This window comes from Setaria italica, chromosome III (genome assembly GCF_000263155.2).
Source record: "Setaria italica strain Yugu1 chromosome III, Setaria_italica_v2.0, whole genome shotgun sequence".
NCBI classification, from domain to species: domain Eukaryota; kingdom Viridiplantae; phylum Streptophyta; class Magnoliopsida; order Poales; family Poaceae; genus Setaria; species Setaria italica.
Genome location: NC_028452.1, coordinates 12,989,517 through 13,005,555, shown reverse-complemented (window position 1 = coordinate 13,005,555; position 16,039 = coordinate 12,989,517). Strand labels below are relative to the sequence as shown.

Genomic DNA, 16,039 nt, shown 5'->3' with positions numbered 1-16,039 from the left:
ACGAACAATCTAGGCCGTTGATTTCTTTCATCAGGATTGTCTTTCTCCTTTCCGGCCAGAACCAGAAGGCTCCTGATTGGTTCGATGACATGTTTTCCAGCAAACTAGCCAATCAGAAAGCAGCTACGGCTTGGGACCACAGGAAAATCTTTGGGTGTACAAAACAGAAAAAGAAATCAGTGGAGAAAATTCCCCAGCTGACTTGTAACACGATCTGTCATTCAGCTTTGACCTGATATGTCTCAAATACATACAGTATTTCACAGAGGGTGGCACGATTTCCCCAAAATTCTTTACCAGCACCTATTTCAGCAGGTAACAAAGTAATGTGACACTTTAAAACGGCAGAAGATTAGGGCCATTAAAAATATCAAAATCTCCCACTCCAAAAGGAGCATAGCCACCAGCATACAGCAGGTGCCCTCATCTAGGCAGATCATAAGACAGCATAAGTGCAACTAAACGTGAAAAATTGCACAATATGAATGTTACATCGCCAAAAAGAAAGAAGTTTACTCTTTGTAATCTCTCAGTTTCAGCAAAATTTGCTGCCCAATCTTTGGCGTTCTGGCATTCTCAAATGAGTAAACAGAAGAAACTGAGAATGCTCACGATGTATCAATAGGTCATCATTGGCATATCAAATGCCGAATATCAAATCCATCACATTGGTTACAATTGATTTTGCGGGTGCAGCAACACTGCCGGTTGCACGACGGCCTGCATCTCGGTTAACATTTGTGTTAGCCTTCGGGTCATATGGGCGGGGCAAAGCTCCTAGCTGGTTCGATGAGCCTGTGCTCTTCAAGGCAAGTGACTTTGAAGGCAAGGAAACCATAAAACCTCCTTGGTTGCTTCCAATTAACCTCTGATCCAGCTGCTGACGATGCACTGGATCAATAGGCTTTACTCCAACTATGAGCCCACTGCTTAGTTGGATACCATTTTTCTGGAGGGCCTTCCGAGCGTCGTACGAGCGCTTCAATACCAAATATACAATGGTGAAAGCAGTCAGTTTAAATTCATCTGAGACTTTTGAACTTTGAAGAGAAAGTCCATCCAGAAAGGTAAAATCGGTAGTAACAGGTTCTTAGTCTAAATACATGAAAAAGGCTACCAACAACAAAACTACTTGATGGTGAAAAGGGGTTCAAAGGATTGCCATTTGAGTAAGCCTTATAGCTCAACTGGGTGAAGGTTATTTAGCAAGCCTCACAAGACTATACCTTTTGCTTTTGTTCTTCCAACATCTACTAACCCAGAATGCGTGGATGTCCACAAACCCATCATCACATAACGATGGATTGTGCTACAAGATGAAAATTTTGACACATAATAATCCCAAATCCTTGTGGCACTACATTTGAGGATGTGATTGTGAAAACATAAGACACCAACATGCTTCATGTTCAAAGGATAACAGGTACACGTAACACATGAGGAAAAAACTTGGTGCTCATGGTGGCACAGCTCAAAACGCCATCCTATTAACTGAAGCTGATATGACAAACATTTATTCAACCCCTTCAAATATTGGAAAATCAACTCTATGTATCTGCCTTATGGAGGTGTAGGAGCATAAATGATTTGTCCAGTTGTTACAGTTCACTAGCAACTAAAAACCGCTGGTAAGCAACAGGGCAACCTGAGCTTCAGATAACAAAGATACAAGAAATCAAACAGCAACAGAAAATGGAAGCACGCCAGTGGTTGAATGTGTCATTACCTGGTACAATATGTGAATCCAGTTACCATCTCTTGGACCAGAGTGGTGTCTCAATATTACTCCACATTTCTCGAATTCCCGAAGAACAAGGTTGGTATCTCCAATAGAGAATCTGTATAAAAGAGTACAAACGCAAAGAAATCAATCTATATCATATAAGGTACCAACAATCAGGGGTACAAATTAATATCCGGGAAAAAACAAACAGGAGCAAGCAAATGCCAGGAGCGTCAACTCAGGACGAACACGCACCGAAGCTATTTCGAGAACCAAATCTAACATGTGCATACGCGTCTGCCAACACACATTTCTAAGCTAATCCAGTGCAAAACAGAGCATAAGCATCATTTTCTCACCCGAATACTGTGACCCACTCCTCCCGTTCCGCCTCCCCTCCGTTCGCCACCGGCTCCGTCCTAACCGGTGCCTGTGCGGGGGTCACAGACGACTGCGCCTCCGCTGTGGTAGCAAGAGGTGGGGTGCCAGGGCTCGCAGGCGGAGGCAGTGCGAGCACCTCCTTCCGGGCCGGCTCCACGACCCCATCCATGGGGGATCCCGGTGCCGAGAGCGCCACCCTGCCCCGGGACCGGTCCCATGACGGCGAGCGGCTGGCGGCGGCGCGCGGGGACGGGGACGAGGCCACGGGGAGGAGGTCGGAGGCGGTGGGGTCCGGGGAGAAGTCCGCGGAGGCGTAGCGGTCGTCGAGGGTGAAGATGGGCGGCGGCGGTGGCGTCGCGGAGGGGGCCGCGGCGGTGGACGCGGACGACGCGAAGCGAGAGGCGCCGCGGTGGGACGGGATCGGGGAGGCGAGGTCGCGGAAGAAGGGGGACTGCCGCGCGCTGCGGCCGCGGCGCGCGGCGGCGGGGGAGCGGGAGGGGGAGGCCATGTGCGGGCGGGGCGGAGCGGCGCGGTGGGGGTTGAGGGTTTGGGCTCCGGAGTTGGTGCGCCCTTTCCCTCCTGCAATGGAGAGCGGGGCCTGGGGCTAGGGGAGAGGAGCGTGGGGAGGCGGCCGAGCTGGTGGGTGTTCGTTGCGGGCGGCGCCTCTCTCTCTCTGCTTGGTTGCTCGCCTTTATTGGGCCGCTCCGTGCCTTGCGAGAGGCTGGCAATTGGCACGGGCCAGCCCGAATTCGCATGGACCAGAATAGAAATCTTGGCAGAAATTTCAAAGCGAGAGACCTACAGTCAAACTAGCTGTTATAACTAATTCACACTTTCCAAATTCTGAACTGCAGTATTACTTGCGTGTATGAACTTAACGTGAACTTTCGCGATGTAGTGTTTGATCGACGTAAGCTCTTTGCTTTTGGCAAAAGCTATATCTCACCCAAGTAAAACATGGTCTTCCCTCGTTCGATTTTTTCCTTGCTGGATTTGAGCTCCGACGAGCAGCTCTGGCGAGATTAGGGGGTTCGGTGGTTAGGGTTTTCGAGGTTGGGAACTCACCGATGGCCTTAGAGGGAGGACCGGCGGCGGGAGGCTGGCCCGACGGAGGTGGCGGTTGCGGGGGCGCCGCCGGTCAGGCGGTGGTGGAAGGCGGTTGGGCGGTGCCGGGGTGGGGGCAGGGGCGACGTAGCCGACGGCGGTGGTGAAGGAACGGCGACGGTGAGGCAACAGCGACGACAGATGGCGGGGACGGAGGAGGGAGGGGAGGCGGTGGGAGGGTGGGCCGCGCCGGCGTCGGTAAGGCAGCGGGGAGGAGGCAGTGGGCGGCGTTGGGTGGAGGTGAGCGGATAAGGTGGGGTGACCGGTGGACGAGATAAAGGAGGAGGCCGGTTCGATCTCAGACGTCGATCTCGGATCGTATAGTCAAGTGAGGGAAGGGTTATTTTCACTTGGGTGAGGAATTGACACTCCTTTGCTTTTCCAACATGTGTTGGAACTTGGAAATGACCCACGAGAGTACCCCTCCGTCTCATGAAAAGTACAATTCTAGCTTTTAGAAAAATCCCACGAAAGAGTGCAATCCTAGAAAATAGGCCTAACTACCCACCAGTAGTCAGATCTGAACTGTTCTAAAACGGAAACTTGAGAAGGTATTACAACATACATAGTGCCGTTCGGGGCATCTTGCACCTTCGAGGAAAGAATCGGCAGGAACACTTCATGATAGTTTAGGAATCCTGCGTACTCAGCCGTTTTGCACGAACTAGGAAGGCACGCACAACATCCAACAGAATTGCGGTGTGGTGGGAATGTTTGACGAGAAAGGCTACCATGCCTGCTACTTGAGAGTTACAGAAGTTTCATGTTTCCTCTTGTCACACGATACAGGTGAATAAGTAATCCGTTGCTTAGAGAAATCCGTTACTTAAAGAGGAACGATACCTCCGACGACGAAACTACCAAGTACCTTTCCAGCGTCACAAAAAGTGCATCAAGATGAAGCATAAAAAATTATACAAACAATAATATTTCAAATGGACCAGCCTGAAACTAATCTTCACGAATCACTCCAGGTTAACCTACAAATGGCTACAGCTGGCATCGTCCTGAAAGATTCTGGAATCCAATTGCATACAGATCATCGTATTGCTCCAAGGCTCCGTGATCTCAAACCAGCGATTGGTTCGAATCCTAAACAGGCAAATGTTCCGATGCTAATCAGGAACACAATTAACTCTTCATGTGGATAGGCAATACTTTGGAGAGAGAAAACATAATGTCCAAATTAGCCGTAATTATGCACATAAAGTGATTGTCAAACGTATGCTGGAAGCTGCATGAAGATGCAATTTGCATCAATAAGTACTGCTAATACTATGGTTTTAAAAGGGCTCTCAAAGGAGTACTATGTTGGCAAGATGCTAAACAATCAGAAGAATAGACGACTGACCGTCTCTGGGAAGCAGATCACAGCAAACGCAGTTTCCCAGTAACTGAATCGATGTCAGCTTTCCTCCCTGCACAAGGTAATTATTGCAGCACAAATCCCCAATTCATGAAAAAGTCTTGTTGCATTGGCAAACAAAAGAAGAAATCTAAGGATTTCCAAATCCAGACATACAGTTTAAGCATGCAAATTTAAAGATAGATGCAGAGCTAAAAAGAATTAAGTTCTGAGCATCTGATTGAGAATCTAACCTGGCCCTATTGCAAGAACTGTTTTCGATCCAGCCAACACCTTCAAGGAAAATGACAATGGTCAGGGTAGATAGAACCACACCCATTGATAAAATTGCTGCCACCCCCGTTTCTTATGCATGGAAGATGGAAATGTCACACCATTGAAATCATAACATGGCAGATAAGATAAAAAAAATAAGCATCCAAAAGGAAAAGCCCTGCACAGAACTAATAATTGAAGTATAGCATTTTTTTAAGAGAAATACCCAAATCACGATCGATCAAGTAATTTTCAGATTATGAATCACTTGGATATGTTTCATAACATTAGAAGGATGGTATTTTCCCGATGTTTGTTAAGGCTGCCAAGAGGGCTATTTTTACAGATCGAAATAGGTAGAATGAAAATTATGGAACAAACCTGTGTGCGGCCTGCATCGGCAACAATAAATGTAGGGATACCTCGATTTTGTGCCATTTCCTTTAGCCGGTTCCTGATGATAGATCACAGGGGAAAACATGTTCAAAGTAAAAAAGAAACTTATGTGTCGCCACCATGTAAATATGCTCAATGGAAATGTAGGTAGTAAGAGAACAAGGACTGACATTTCCTGTTGATTCTTGCATGTCAAAACAATCTTAGCTTGTCCAAGTTGCTCCCACTGTCTCAAAAGACCTCGATTGCTGCAAATGATATATCAGGTGATAAAAAAAAGGGTGTAATTTTCACAAAATACTGACGAGCACAAGGTAGACAAATAGGTCCTTGGCACAGACATAGGAAACACATACAAGGGGAAAACTAAGATTCCTGAAATTAAAATCCTGCACTTTCCATCCAATTATTTTCAATTTTAGTCTCTACATCTACCACATCACTAATTGTTTGAAAAGTTACCTTTTCCTATAAAGTGTTTAGTTGACATTTGACAACATAGTGGACATGAAAAGAGCTAACACTGCAGTTAAGGACACATATGGGTGTTACAATAATTAAAGCCTTGTCTCTGGAGACTCAACAGGTGAGTGATGCAATAGTTGAGGCCTTGTGGCCAACACAATAGCGAAACTGTTTGGTGCTTCAAACTCAGTGGCTACTCACACAAGATATATTAGTTTGTGAGCCTTCAACCAAACATCCAATAAAGAAAGGTGCCAATACCCATGCAGAAATGCACTCAACATTGTTGTGATCAACAGCATTTATTTAATTAAAACTTGTTGATATCAATCATGTGTGTTCCTATGTAACACTACAAAGGAAGATTTATGTTTCTGAAGAGAAAAATGTACATCTGAACACCCTTCAACTAAAACTACCTAATGAAGCAAGATTGCAAACCGCGTTAGCACCTTGACAACAATTCTGCATACAAGCCAGTCGCTGCATCTGCAAGTGATTAGCAATGAAAGAGATGTAAATTGGTTTAGACAGTTTAGTGCATAAAACTAAACAAATATTCTCTATGGTCTGAGAATGGTACTGCTCTGGCAAAAAGTTAATTGTTGTAGGATAGACGCAGTTTATGTAACTTATTTTAGTGATGAAGTATACAATAGCCTAGGGATGGTCAAACAGAGGTGCATCCAAAAACAAAACAGCATGCGTCCACTTGAAGATGAACTTACGAGCACATTGAGACGCTATTTTCCCAGCCCCCATCTTGAGGTCCTGGCGCACGACCAAAACCTGCAAATCGCCACTGCCATTACTGAGAACAAGCTCAATTCTATAGTTGTGGGATTTCAACAAAGCATTGTTAAACACAACTCGGAAGATGAGCATCTAAAATCCTCATCAACAATATAATCGTGTAAAAATCCATAAAGAGCACGGCGAATGATAAGATTTCAGAATCAGGTGTCAAATCAATCGAACGTTGGGTGTATATAGCGGGTGGCGAACTAGCTGCAACAGTGAATATCTCAGCATGTCTACTTACGCAGCACACTCGCAGCTCGACTTACCATCTTAAGCTCTTCGCCGCCGGAGGCAAACGAACCCCCCGACGCCCGCTTGGAGCTGGAGCCGCGCGCGGTCGCCGCTGCCGGAGCCGGAGCTGGCGCGGGGTTTGATTTGGGTCTCCACGACGAGGATAGGTCGAGGAGGAGACCGAGGAGGAACCCGATGGCGAGGCCAGGGAGGAAGTTCGCGGGGCGGAGGCTCGCCGCCAGCCACGGCTCCTCGCCCTGCGACAGGGAGTAGCCGAGAGGGTTAGGATTACGGAACTGATGGAGAGTATGGGGTCCGTTGGGTGGAGACTGGAGCTTACCTTCCTCCGGGTGGGGTTTTGCGGCTGGTTTCGCCGCGGCGGAGGAGCCATGGAGGAGGAGCTGTCGGTTCCGGAGAGGAGGAAGACGAGGAAGGCTGGAAGGGTGATGTGCTTGTCGATAACGAGTTGCCGCGTGGGCCGGATGGCCGCAACGGATTATCGGGCTGTGCTAGAAGTTGGGCCGTATGGGCTCGGCATCACTATGAGGAGGGCCGAAATTAACATAGTGCGCTCAAAGTCAAAATGACCTCATCTTTCGCGGTGCAGGCTCAAAAGAAGCAACCAGCAGTGAAGTGTGAAGAGGTCAACATGCAAAAGTTAGTTCGTTCATCAACATCTTGTTTTGGTGACTTGCAGGTTGCAGCAGCAAGTGCCAAGGAGTGAGTGTACTCGCATGGGCTCGTACGTGCCACGGCCCACGGGAAGGCGATGCATGCATAGTGTCCGACTCCGACGCGTCACCCATGCTAAGCTACGTGACATTGGACTTCTTGAACGTACTTTCGTACGCGTACAGCACGCGTGCGTGCCGTCGTTGCCCGCGCCTCTCGATTTGGGCAGGCATTCTAGTCTGGCAGAAAGCAAGTTCGGCGCGTAGCACGGGCAGCGGGCTGCATCCATCACTTCGCCTAATCCGTTCCAGTTTCAGCGGTGATGTGTCCGTGTGCTTCGTTTTCAGACGCGAAAGGGCTCGCCGATCGATCGCGTCGTGAGAAAAAAGCGGAGCTCCGTATCGTATCATCGAGCGAAATTTGGTGTCCGGTGACCAAACCAAGCCCCCCTTTTCTCGCCCGTCTCTCGGTGCCAAATTGTGTGTCAGCGTCACCGGTCTCTCGTACGTGACGACGGACGAGGCAAGGGAACAGCGCACTCACCCCCTGAAAGGTAAGGAGACGCATTACCCTCTCTGCACCACCAAGAGACTCGGACACACAGAAGAAGAAGAAAAGGACACTGCGCTAGCTAAGCATTATGGCTTGTTATCAAAACCCCCCATCATCTGGAGCATTCGTCATCACTGCTACTCGACACGCGCATAGCTCCGTCCCGTTCTCAATCATTGCGTCAAGGATAAAACCAAGCGAGAGAGCGCGATTAATAATCCATAGCAAGCGTCGCGTTCGCGCACGCTACTGCCCTAGCTCGGCGCGGCGTGGCAGGGCGGCGGAGCCAGGCAGCCAGCGCGGCGATGAGTCCCGGCATGGGCTCGCCGCACATACGTGCGCGCGCGCGTACTCAGCGCGGGCGTGGAGCCGGGGACGAAGACGGGTGGCGCCGCGCCGCTCGCGCATTGACCGCGCGCGCCCGGTGCAGCCTGCCCACCACCACCGCGGACGGAGACGGGACGACGAGGAACGGGGGAAGGAGGCGGGGGTCACGTCCGCGGCGACCCCGCCTCACATGACGCCTGACACGGCCGCCAGCTCGCACTCACGTGGCCGGTGGGAGCCAGCGTCCGTCGCCTCGCTTTATAAGCCGGGCCGTGGGGGAACGTGGGTGCATTTTAGTATACCTGCACTATAATTTATCATTTTTGGTATAATTGACCTACATTATCATTTCAATTGATGCATTTTATTTGTTTCCCTAACTCAATATCTTTTAGAATTGATACCTTTTATTTTGATTCCTTTTTTTGTTGCTGTTTGTTTGTGTTTTCTAGGTTTAGTAGGTACTAGGTAACTCACCTGGTGATCTACTCTAATGTACTTGGAGTACTGTCCTCTCCTATTTGAGAAAAAGAAAACCTTTCAGTGAAACTTTTTGTAAAAAACTATTTGAGAAAAGGGTAACCTACTCTACTGTATGGTGAACTATTTGAGAAAAGGGTAACCTACTCTACTGTACTCACCATAGGTAAGAGTGGATCGAATTTTAGTGGGATTTTTTAGTGGATCACCATAGCCATCTGTTATGTTTTTTTTTACCATTTTCGCATAAAAAATTAATGCCATGGTTTTATGCTGCCTATTCGGTCTGTAGTATAACTGGGCCTGTATTCTTGTTTTATTTCCTGTATAATCAGGTCTGTGTTATTTTCGTATGTACAATCTGGACTAAAATCAATGATAAGGACTCTGCGCTCCCGTGCCTATAGGAAGTTGGTCCAGATGATGAGCATTCAGCACTGTTGACTTTTTGCAGATGCGCACTGACCGAGATACTAGACTTTGAATTACTAGGAGGGCTGTTGTGTAAGGCTACTGCAGCAGTTATATCAGAGGCTGCTTCTCATTTCATCAAGTTGTCCTCGGTCTAGTTGCCGTTTTTTTGATAGTTAATGTTTTTGCTTGTAGCTAGAGGATGTCTTTGTTAATGTAAGATCATCAGAACTTGTTCAAAGCATATTTGTTCCACTAAAGTTTTTGTAACTTGTATGTCAAATGTTAGTAACTAGAAGCTTCAGATTCTCCATGTGCTGCCCACCACCAATACTGAAATTAAAATGTTAGACATCAATATTTTAAATTATACCATTAAGTAGTACTATAATTTCCTTTGTTTGTTACTGTAAATATGGAAAATGTGCATGATTTCGCTAAGTTTTTTTAGAGCCATATGAGGAACATGGTGATCCTAATTTAGTCACAGATCTTTCTGTGTTTTTCTTCCAGTGGTTTAAGGCCATGGTGATTCAGTATGCTCTAGTTGTTGATCTTGTTTGTTAGTGATTGGTCAAATCAAGATTGTTATTTCTAGAAGGTAAGCTTCTGGTCCTGTAGTACTTGCTATCTTACACATCATTTGTTTGTGTACTGCATAACTGGAAGCATCATTAGAACTTTGTTCAATTAATAATTCTTGAATTATATTCCGCCACTGAAATGTGTGTTGTAACTTGTATATGCGTGAAATGATTCTAAGAGATGCGCTTACAGTAATTTGGGCCTACTTTCCCCCCCTAAAATTTAGAACAACCTTCTGATGTTGAGCTCTAGCTTCATATGGTTTACTATGGGAAAACTAAAAATTGCCGAGTGTTTTTCTTTGCCGAGTGTTTTTTTTCGAACACTCGGCAAACAAGCTCTTTGCCGAGTGCCAAGCCAAAAACACTCGGCAAAGAAAAAACACTCGGCAAATCGGGTCTTTGCCGAGGTCAAAAAAAACACTAGGCAAACCCCCCTCTTTGCCGAGTGTTTTTTTCTTGCCACTCGGCAAAACAATAAGTTTTTTTCTCTTTTCACCTTGAAAATTTTTCTACTCCCCACATCCCCACATACAACATTTGGTACTCCATGTTAAAATTTGGTACATTTTTGCATTTGTTTGCTATATTTAATTAATTAATTGCATTTCAAGGAAATTTTTTGTATATGTCAAATTTGAACTGCAAGTGATTCAAACTATAGAATAAAATGAGTAGAAAAATGATATTCATGTTATTTAGCTAAGTTTGAGGTCTTACCCGTGAAATGAAAAGAAATTTTGAACATTTTGTTTAGGAAACACGACCATGAATGTGTGGCCAAATGATTTTTTAATTGTAAAAAAAGCATGCGAAGTTTGAAAATCATGAGATTTGTCATGATGTGATGATATCATACGTGGAGACTGCAGTAAAAAATTGAGAAGATTTCGCACATGTCGTCACGTACGATGTTTACAAACTGAAACATCTCAGAAGAAGAATAGTAGCTTTGAGAAGGATTCGATAAGAATTAGAGTTAGAGTGACGGTCGAGTTTTGTTTTGACTACAAAACTTTTTGTATAGGCAATAGAAAACATATATTGTTTCATATGAAATTTTTGTAATTTTTTTGGAACCGTTAGATAATTTTAATGTATTAAGTGCAATTATAGAATTTTAATTCATATAAATTTAATTTGAATTATAACCACATAAAATAATGAAATAATATGAGTAGAATAATCAAATATATATTGTTGAGTGAATTTACCTGTCACCGCATAATATAATCAAATAATATCAGTCGAAACTATTATGGAAAAGGTGGGAAATGAAAAAAAATCTTTGCTGAGTGCCCAAATCTGGGACACTCGGCAAAGAAGGAGTTTGCCGAGTGTTATCCTTTTTACACTCGGCAAACTCCACACCGCGGACGCAGCCCGCCCAGCCGGTCACATAAACACCTGACGCCCCCCCCGCCCCCCCACCCACCCACCCACACCCACGCGCCGCACCCCACCGCAACCAAGGGACAGCCCATTCCCCTTCCCTCTCCAGGCGGGCGGCGCCCCTCCATACCTACTACATACCAGAAGGGCAGCAGCCCTTTCCTACCCTCTACGGGCGGGCGGCATCCCTCCCCTCCCTCTCATCCGACGCGCGGCGCCCCTCATCCAGCCCTTCCTTTCCCGGCCGGGCAGCGCCCCTTCCCCTCCCTCTCCGTCGGGCAGCGCCCCCTCCCGGCCCTGCTCCCCACCGGTGAGATCTGGCGGTCGGGGCGGCCTCCTCCCTCCCTCCCTCCGCCGCCGGTCAGATCCGGGCGACTCGAGGGGAGGGGGCTCCCGGAGGCGGCCAGATCCGGGCAGCGGCCGCGGATCGAGGGGAGGGGGCCTGGCGGCAGCGCACCCCTGCCCTTCCCCCACCCTCTCCAGCAGATCCGGCGGCGCCGGCCCTTCCCTCGCCGGATCCGGCGGCGCTGGTGCCCTCTCCAGATCCGCGGCGGCGTGGGGGTGTGCTGGTGGTGGTTGGTGGTGATGGCGGCATAGGAGGTGGTGCTGGCGGTGGTGGCGGTGGTGGTGGAGCTAGCGGTGGTGGCGGCCGGTGGTGGCGGCGGCGGCGGAAAAGGATTTTTTTTTATTTTTTTCAAAAATTGGATGCCGAGTGTTTTCTGGGCACTCGGCAAAGACTTTGCCGAGTGCGCGACACAAAACACTTGGCAAATCCGTGTTTGTCGAGTGAATTTTTGCCGTGTGCCGTTTGCCGAGTGTAAACAGTTCGCCGAGTGTATTTTGCCCTTCGCCGAGTGCCCCTGGCACTCGGCAATTTTCCTGTGTCCCGTAGTGGTTTTGATTTTGTTTTTGAGGTCCAGGTCTCCCCTCACGAGCCCCCTCCATTGTAACTATTGCAGATTCAAGTATAAATTGCTCAAAACACCAAATGGCTTGCTGCTGCTGTTCAATGGATTAGTTCACCAGAGGCAAATAGCTCCCCAGTTCCCATTGAGGTTAGATTCTCTTTTGTTTGTTCAGGTCAGAGTACATTATCAAGAATGTTCAAAGTTTTATTCATTGTACTTCAAAAACTGAACTTTCATGAGAATATCTTGTAAGTTGAATCATTGCCAGTTAATTGTTTTTTTGAGCCTTGTTCCTAGACCGGTGCTTGTTGCTAGCCCAAAGTATTTCTCTTAACATGTGTAGCTTATATATGATCAGTATGTAATCAATTAACTTTTTCATTATACACTTATTTATTTATTTTAATTAACTATTTAGCATATAACTTTACTGCTCTGGTCCTCACTTGTATTGTATATGCTCTTTTTTGTATCTTTTTCTTTCCAGTTGTTTTGTGTATCTGTGTCAATGGTATAACTAGTTATGCTCCAACTTATTAGATTTTATACCTTGCCGAATGTGTAAAAGTACTATTATTTTGAACTATATCCAATTGCGATAATGAGTCTAACCAAAGAAACAGACTGGTTTTCAGCTAATCATGGTCTTGCTTGGTCTAGGCCCAGAGTTTATTTCATGCTAGACTTGAGGATTTTCTTGCTGCTCTTGCTTGGTCTAGACCTTAACAATGTACAATAAGGTTATGTATTACGTCTGCCGCCACTCCATTTACATGGTGTCTTGTGTACATAGGTTTTGTTATCTCATCACTGTTTTTATGGTACTGTGATTGCATAAATCTGATAGTGTTTTTGTGGTTCAACTTAAAGCAGGTAATAGAGAAAACATTCTAACATGCAATGATGCAATGGGAGCTGGAACTTCAACATTATGGTCAGCCTTCCTGTTTGTTTATTTGCAAACTCTTGTGGTTTCCACACAATAATTGAAATTCTATCAAGCAAATTGGTAGTGGTCTTTTTTTGTCAAGTGTACGACTGGGATCTAAAAGAAATGCGAGTTTTTTTGCCTGGACATCGATATTTCTTGCAATGGGCCTTGTTTTTTTAATATTATGGGCCATTATATACAACTGGAAGGTTTGTTTTTATTGTGCCTTTTTTTTCCTTGCCATTGTTGTTGTAAGATCAGTCACAGACAAATAGTTGGGCTTTTAACATTTTTAAGAATGAGCAAAACTGATTTAAGAATAGTAGAATACCACAAACAAGCAGACAGTTTTTTTGTGCAGTTTTTTATTAGTTTGATGCATATTTGACAGATATAGGTTCTTAAATCTTAATGATTGGGAATAGCCTGTTGGCTTATCAGGATTTCATCAAGGACCACTTGTATCAAGTTTCAAGAAAAAAGGACAGCATCCAAAGTTTGTATTCAATGTTGGAATATATCAGCAAGATTTTTTTTCTGACACACCTGAAATAACCATGAGTAATAATGCATCTCGATGTGTCTGTTGTATTTTTATCTCGTATGTGTGAAATTGGTGTAAAAATTGATCAAACATTCAAAAATTGGATGTCTGCAATGGTAACAGATAGCTAGGCTTGTTGTTGGGCTTAAATTTCTGCACTACTAGCATCAAACAGGTCGACAAGAATCCAACAAGCCTAACGGGTCCGCAACAGACAAACATCAGACCCGTTATTACTTGGCGAGCAGGAAACACGAAACAGAGAGAAATTAAACTGTTGAAGCTGAGCTGTTGATTTAGCATCCAATGGTTGATAACGGTGACCGATAGAAAAGCAAAATCTCAGTCACCTAACATAGAGACAGATCCTTTCACTATTGCGGCGGAGGGCGAAGGCGGGACGGAGGTGAGGCGAAGCGGGCAGGCGGCCGGAGGGCGGAGCAGCAACGCAGGCGGGGCGGAGGGCAGTGGGAGGGGGCCGGCGGGAGGGAGGGGAGGGAGGGGGCCGGTGACAGGGGGCAGGGCCGGGGGGTACGGGCAGGGATTCATTTTTTTTAAAAAAAATTAATATCCTTTAGTACTGGTTATCAACCAGTACTAAAGGACCCCCTTTAGTATTGAATTCCCAGTACCGGTTACGGAACCGGTACTAAAGGGGGTTACCAACCGGTACTAATGACGTTTTTCCTAGTAGTGCCCCGAAAAAACTCTTCCCTAATTTTGGTGGTTGGAGGAAAAGAGGTGCCAACTAAGAAAACATTTCATTTTCAGACCATCAGAGTTTAAGTGTAACATTGATGTTATGCTTTTGTCTCACTGTTTGATTGAGTAATCTATTTTTCTTTCTAATAATAAGCTTTTGATCACATAAAATCCAATAATATTCAGTATCAATATTTGTTACCTAGACATTATAAAACTTTCGAGGTACCCCATCCTCAAGGAACATTGCTTTTGTATGTATAGCTGTGATCAGATAATGTTCTTCGTATCATGTCTTCCCAAAAGATATTGTAAGAAAATAAATTGCTATCTCAAATTTAGATATAATTCCACCGATTTGCACTGCAGTTCATACTCCGTAACACAAGAAAGACCATGCCCCTATGCATGTTAGTGCTAGGCTGCTAGTAGTACTCACGACGGCACCGTACCGTACCTGGCACTTAGGCCCATCTTGTTCTCGGCAACGGATATCAGGTACTTACGACGGTTATTGACGGTACTTCCTGTTTTACCGAACCATTTGATCATTCCATGAAGTGGTGTGGATGCTCAACTGCAGGTGCGTGGTGGCCTCGCGATTCTCGAGGCAAAAACGATTAAATTAACGAAAAACGGCCCCAACACTTTGTCACGCCTTTCGAGGCCAATCCACCTCGGGATCGGAGACCATGCAGGCAGGGCCGGACGGACCTTATCTGACGCGGTCACGCAGCCCACCCGCCAGCACCGCTTTATGTTATCACCAACCCCTCTCCGATGCCTCCCACGTGTCCGATCGCGCGTCATCCAACGGTCAAAGAGCAAACAGCGGCGGGCTCACCCACGTGGCGGTTACGTGGTAGCACGAGGCGGGCCCGTGACGTGCGCACCTTCCCGGTGAGTGAGGTGACCCCGGCGCGCTCACTCGACGTGGCGCGATCACCGACGTCGGCTTAGTCTCCCTCAACATCTAGTAGTGGTGCTAATAACGTCGGTGAGAACATTTTTTTCCTCGAGCACCGATGTGCTCATGATTCACCATGGTAGGTGCATTTCACGAGATCTTTTTCTTTTTTGCATTCTTACCCTAAAAAAATGATCGGTCAATGTAGCATGGCGCAGTTATTAGCAGCATAGCACATGATGTCAGGCCTGTTATAACATTGTAGGTGATTTTTTATTTTTCTGTAGAAGAGTCCATGACATATGACATGATGTACAATGCTATGATGATCGGTATGGGGTGTTGATAGTGCTCCCCCCAGTGCACAAACACATTAAGGGCTTGTTTGGCAAGACTGTGGCTATGGTTGAAACAGCTCCGGTTGTGACTCCTCTGTTGGAGCAGCTTGTAGAGCTGAAGCCGTTCTAAAAAGTGCTTGGCAAAACGGCTTCTATTGTATTTTTAGGAATGGATGTAAATGTCAAATGTCATGTATGTCCTTGGCTGTGTGTGGTTGATTATTTGAGTAGATGAATTGAATGTTTAACATTAGTTTATAATTTAAGTTCATTAGAAATTAAAAATAAATTAAAAGGATTATTTTTTAAGCAATAATTAGTGTGCCTTGTAATTACAAAAGTAGGCATAATCCTTGCATAGGATGCAACCACAAGCTAACATCACCGATATACCCTTATTGATTTGATTTTGTTCTACAAATGAATTTCGAAGCTTTCTTTAATTTATAATCTGATTTCATATGAAATGAAAAAAGATTAATAAATATCATTATAAATTGACCATTTCTTTAATTTATTTTCATTTACATATGTTAACCTTTTTTTTAATTTTTCCACAGCATCTTTTT

The 16,039-nt window shown here is 45.7% G+C and overlaps 1 protein-coding gene across 2 annotated transcripts; it reads right to left on the bottom strand.

Annotated features, from left to right (window-relative positions):
• Positions 1-329: 329 nt before the first annotated feature.
• Positions 330-7,188, bottom strand: LOC101772255 (probable peptidyl-tRNA hydrolase 2). Of its 2 annotated transcripts, XM_012844251.2 has the most exons (10): positions 7,063-7,188; positions 6,758-6,979; positions 6,419-6,479; positions 6,143-6,179; positions 5,396-5,473; positions 5,211-5,283; positions 4,808-4,847; positions 4,581-4,626; positions 1,727-1,838; positions 330-979 (listed from the first exon to the last, which is right to left on the bottom strand). In XM_012844251.2, the coding sequence occupies exons 1-10, from the start codon at positions 7,111-7,113 to the stop codon at positions 641-643; spliced, it is 1,059 nt and encodes a 352-aa protein (XP_012699705.1). In that variant the 5' UTR covers positions 7,114-7,188; the 3' UTR covers positions 330-640. The 2 variants fall into 2 exon arrangements, with proteins under 2 accessions (XP_012699705.1, XP_004961471.1); XM_004961414.3 differs by lacking the exons at positions 4,581-4,626; positions 4,808-4,847; positions 5,211-5,283; ... (3 more) ...; positions 6,758-6,979; positions 7,063-7,188 and adding an exon at positions 2,083-2,740.
• Positions 7,189-16,039: the final 8,851 nt, after the last annotated feature.

Coding starts and splice junctions, on each gene's coding strand:
- LOC101772255 (XM_012844251.2), bottom strand. CDS start 7,113: ATGGCTCCTCCGCCGCGGCGAAACCAGCCGCAAAACCCCACCCGGAGG. Junction 5,474..6,142: donor TATGCAGAATTGTTGTCAAG/GTGCTAACGCGG, acceptor TATCATTTGCAG/CAATCGAGGTCTTTTGAGAC. Junction 980..1,726: donor GGATTCACATATTGTACCAG/GTAATGACACAT, acceptor TTGGTATTGAAG/CGCTCGTACGACGCTCGGAA.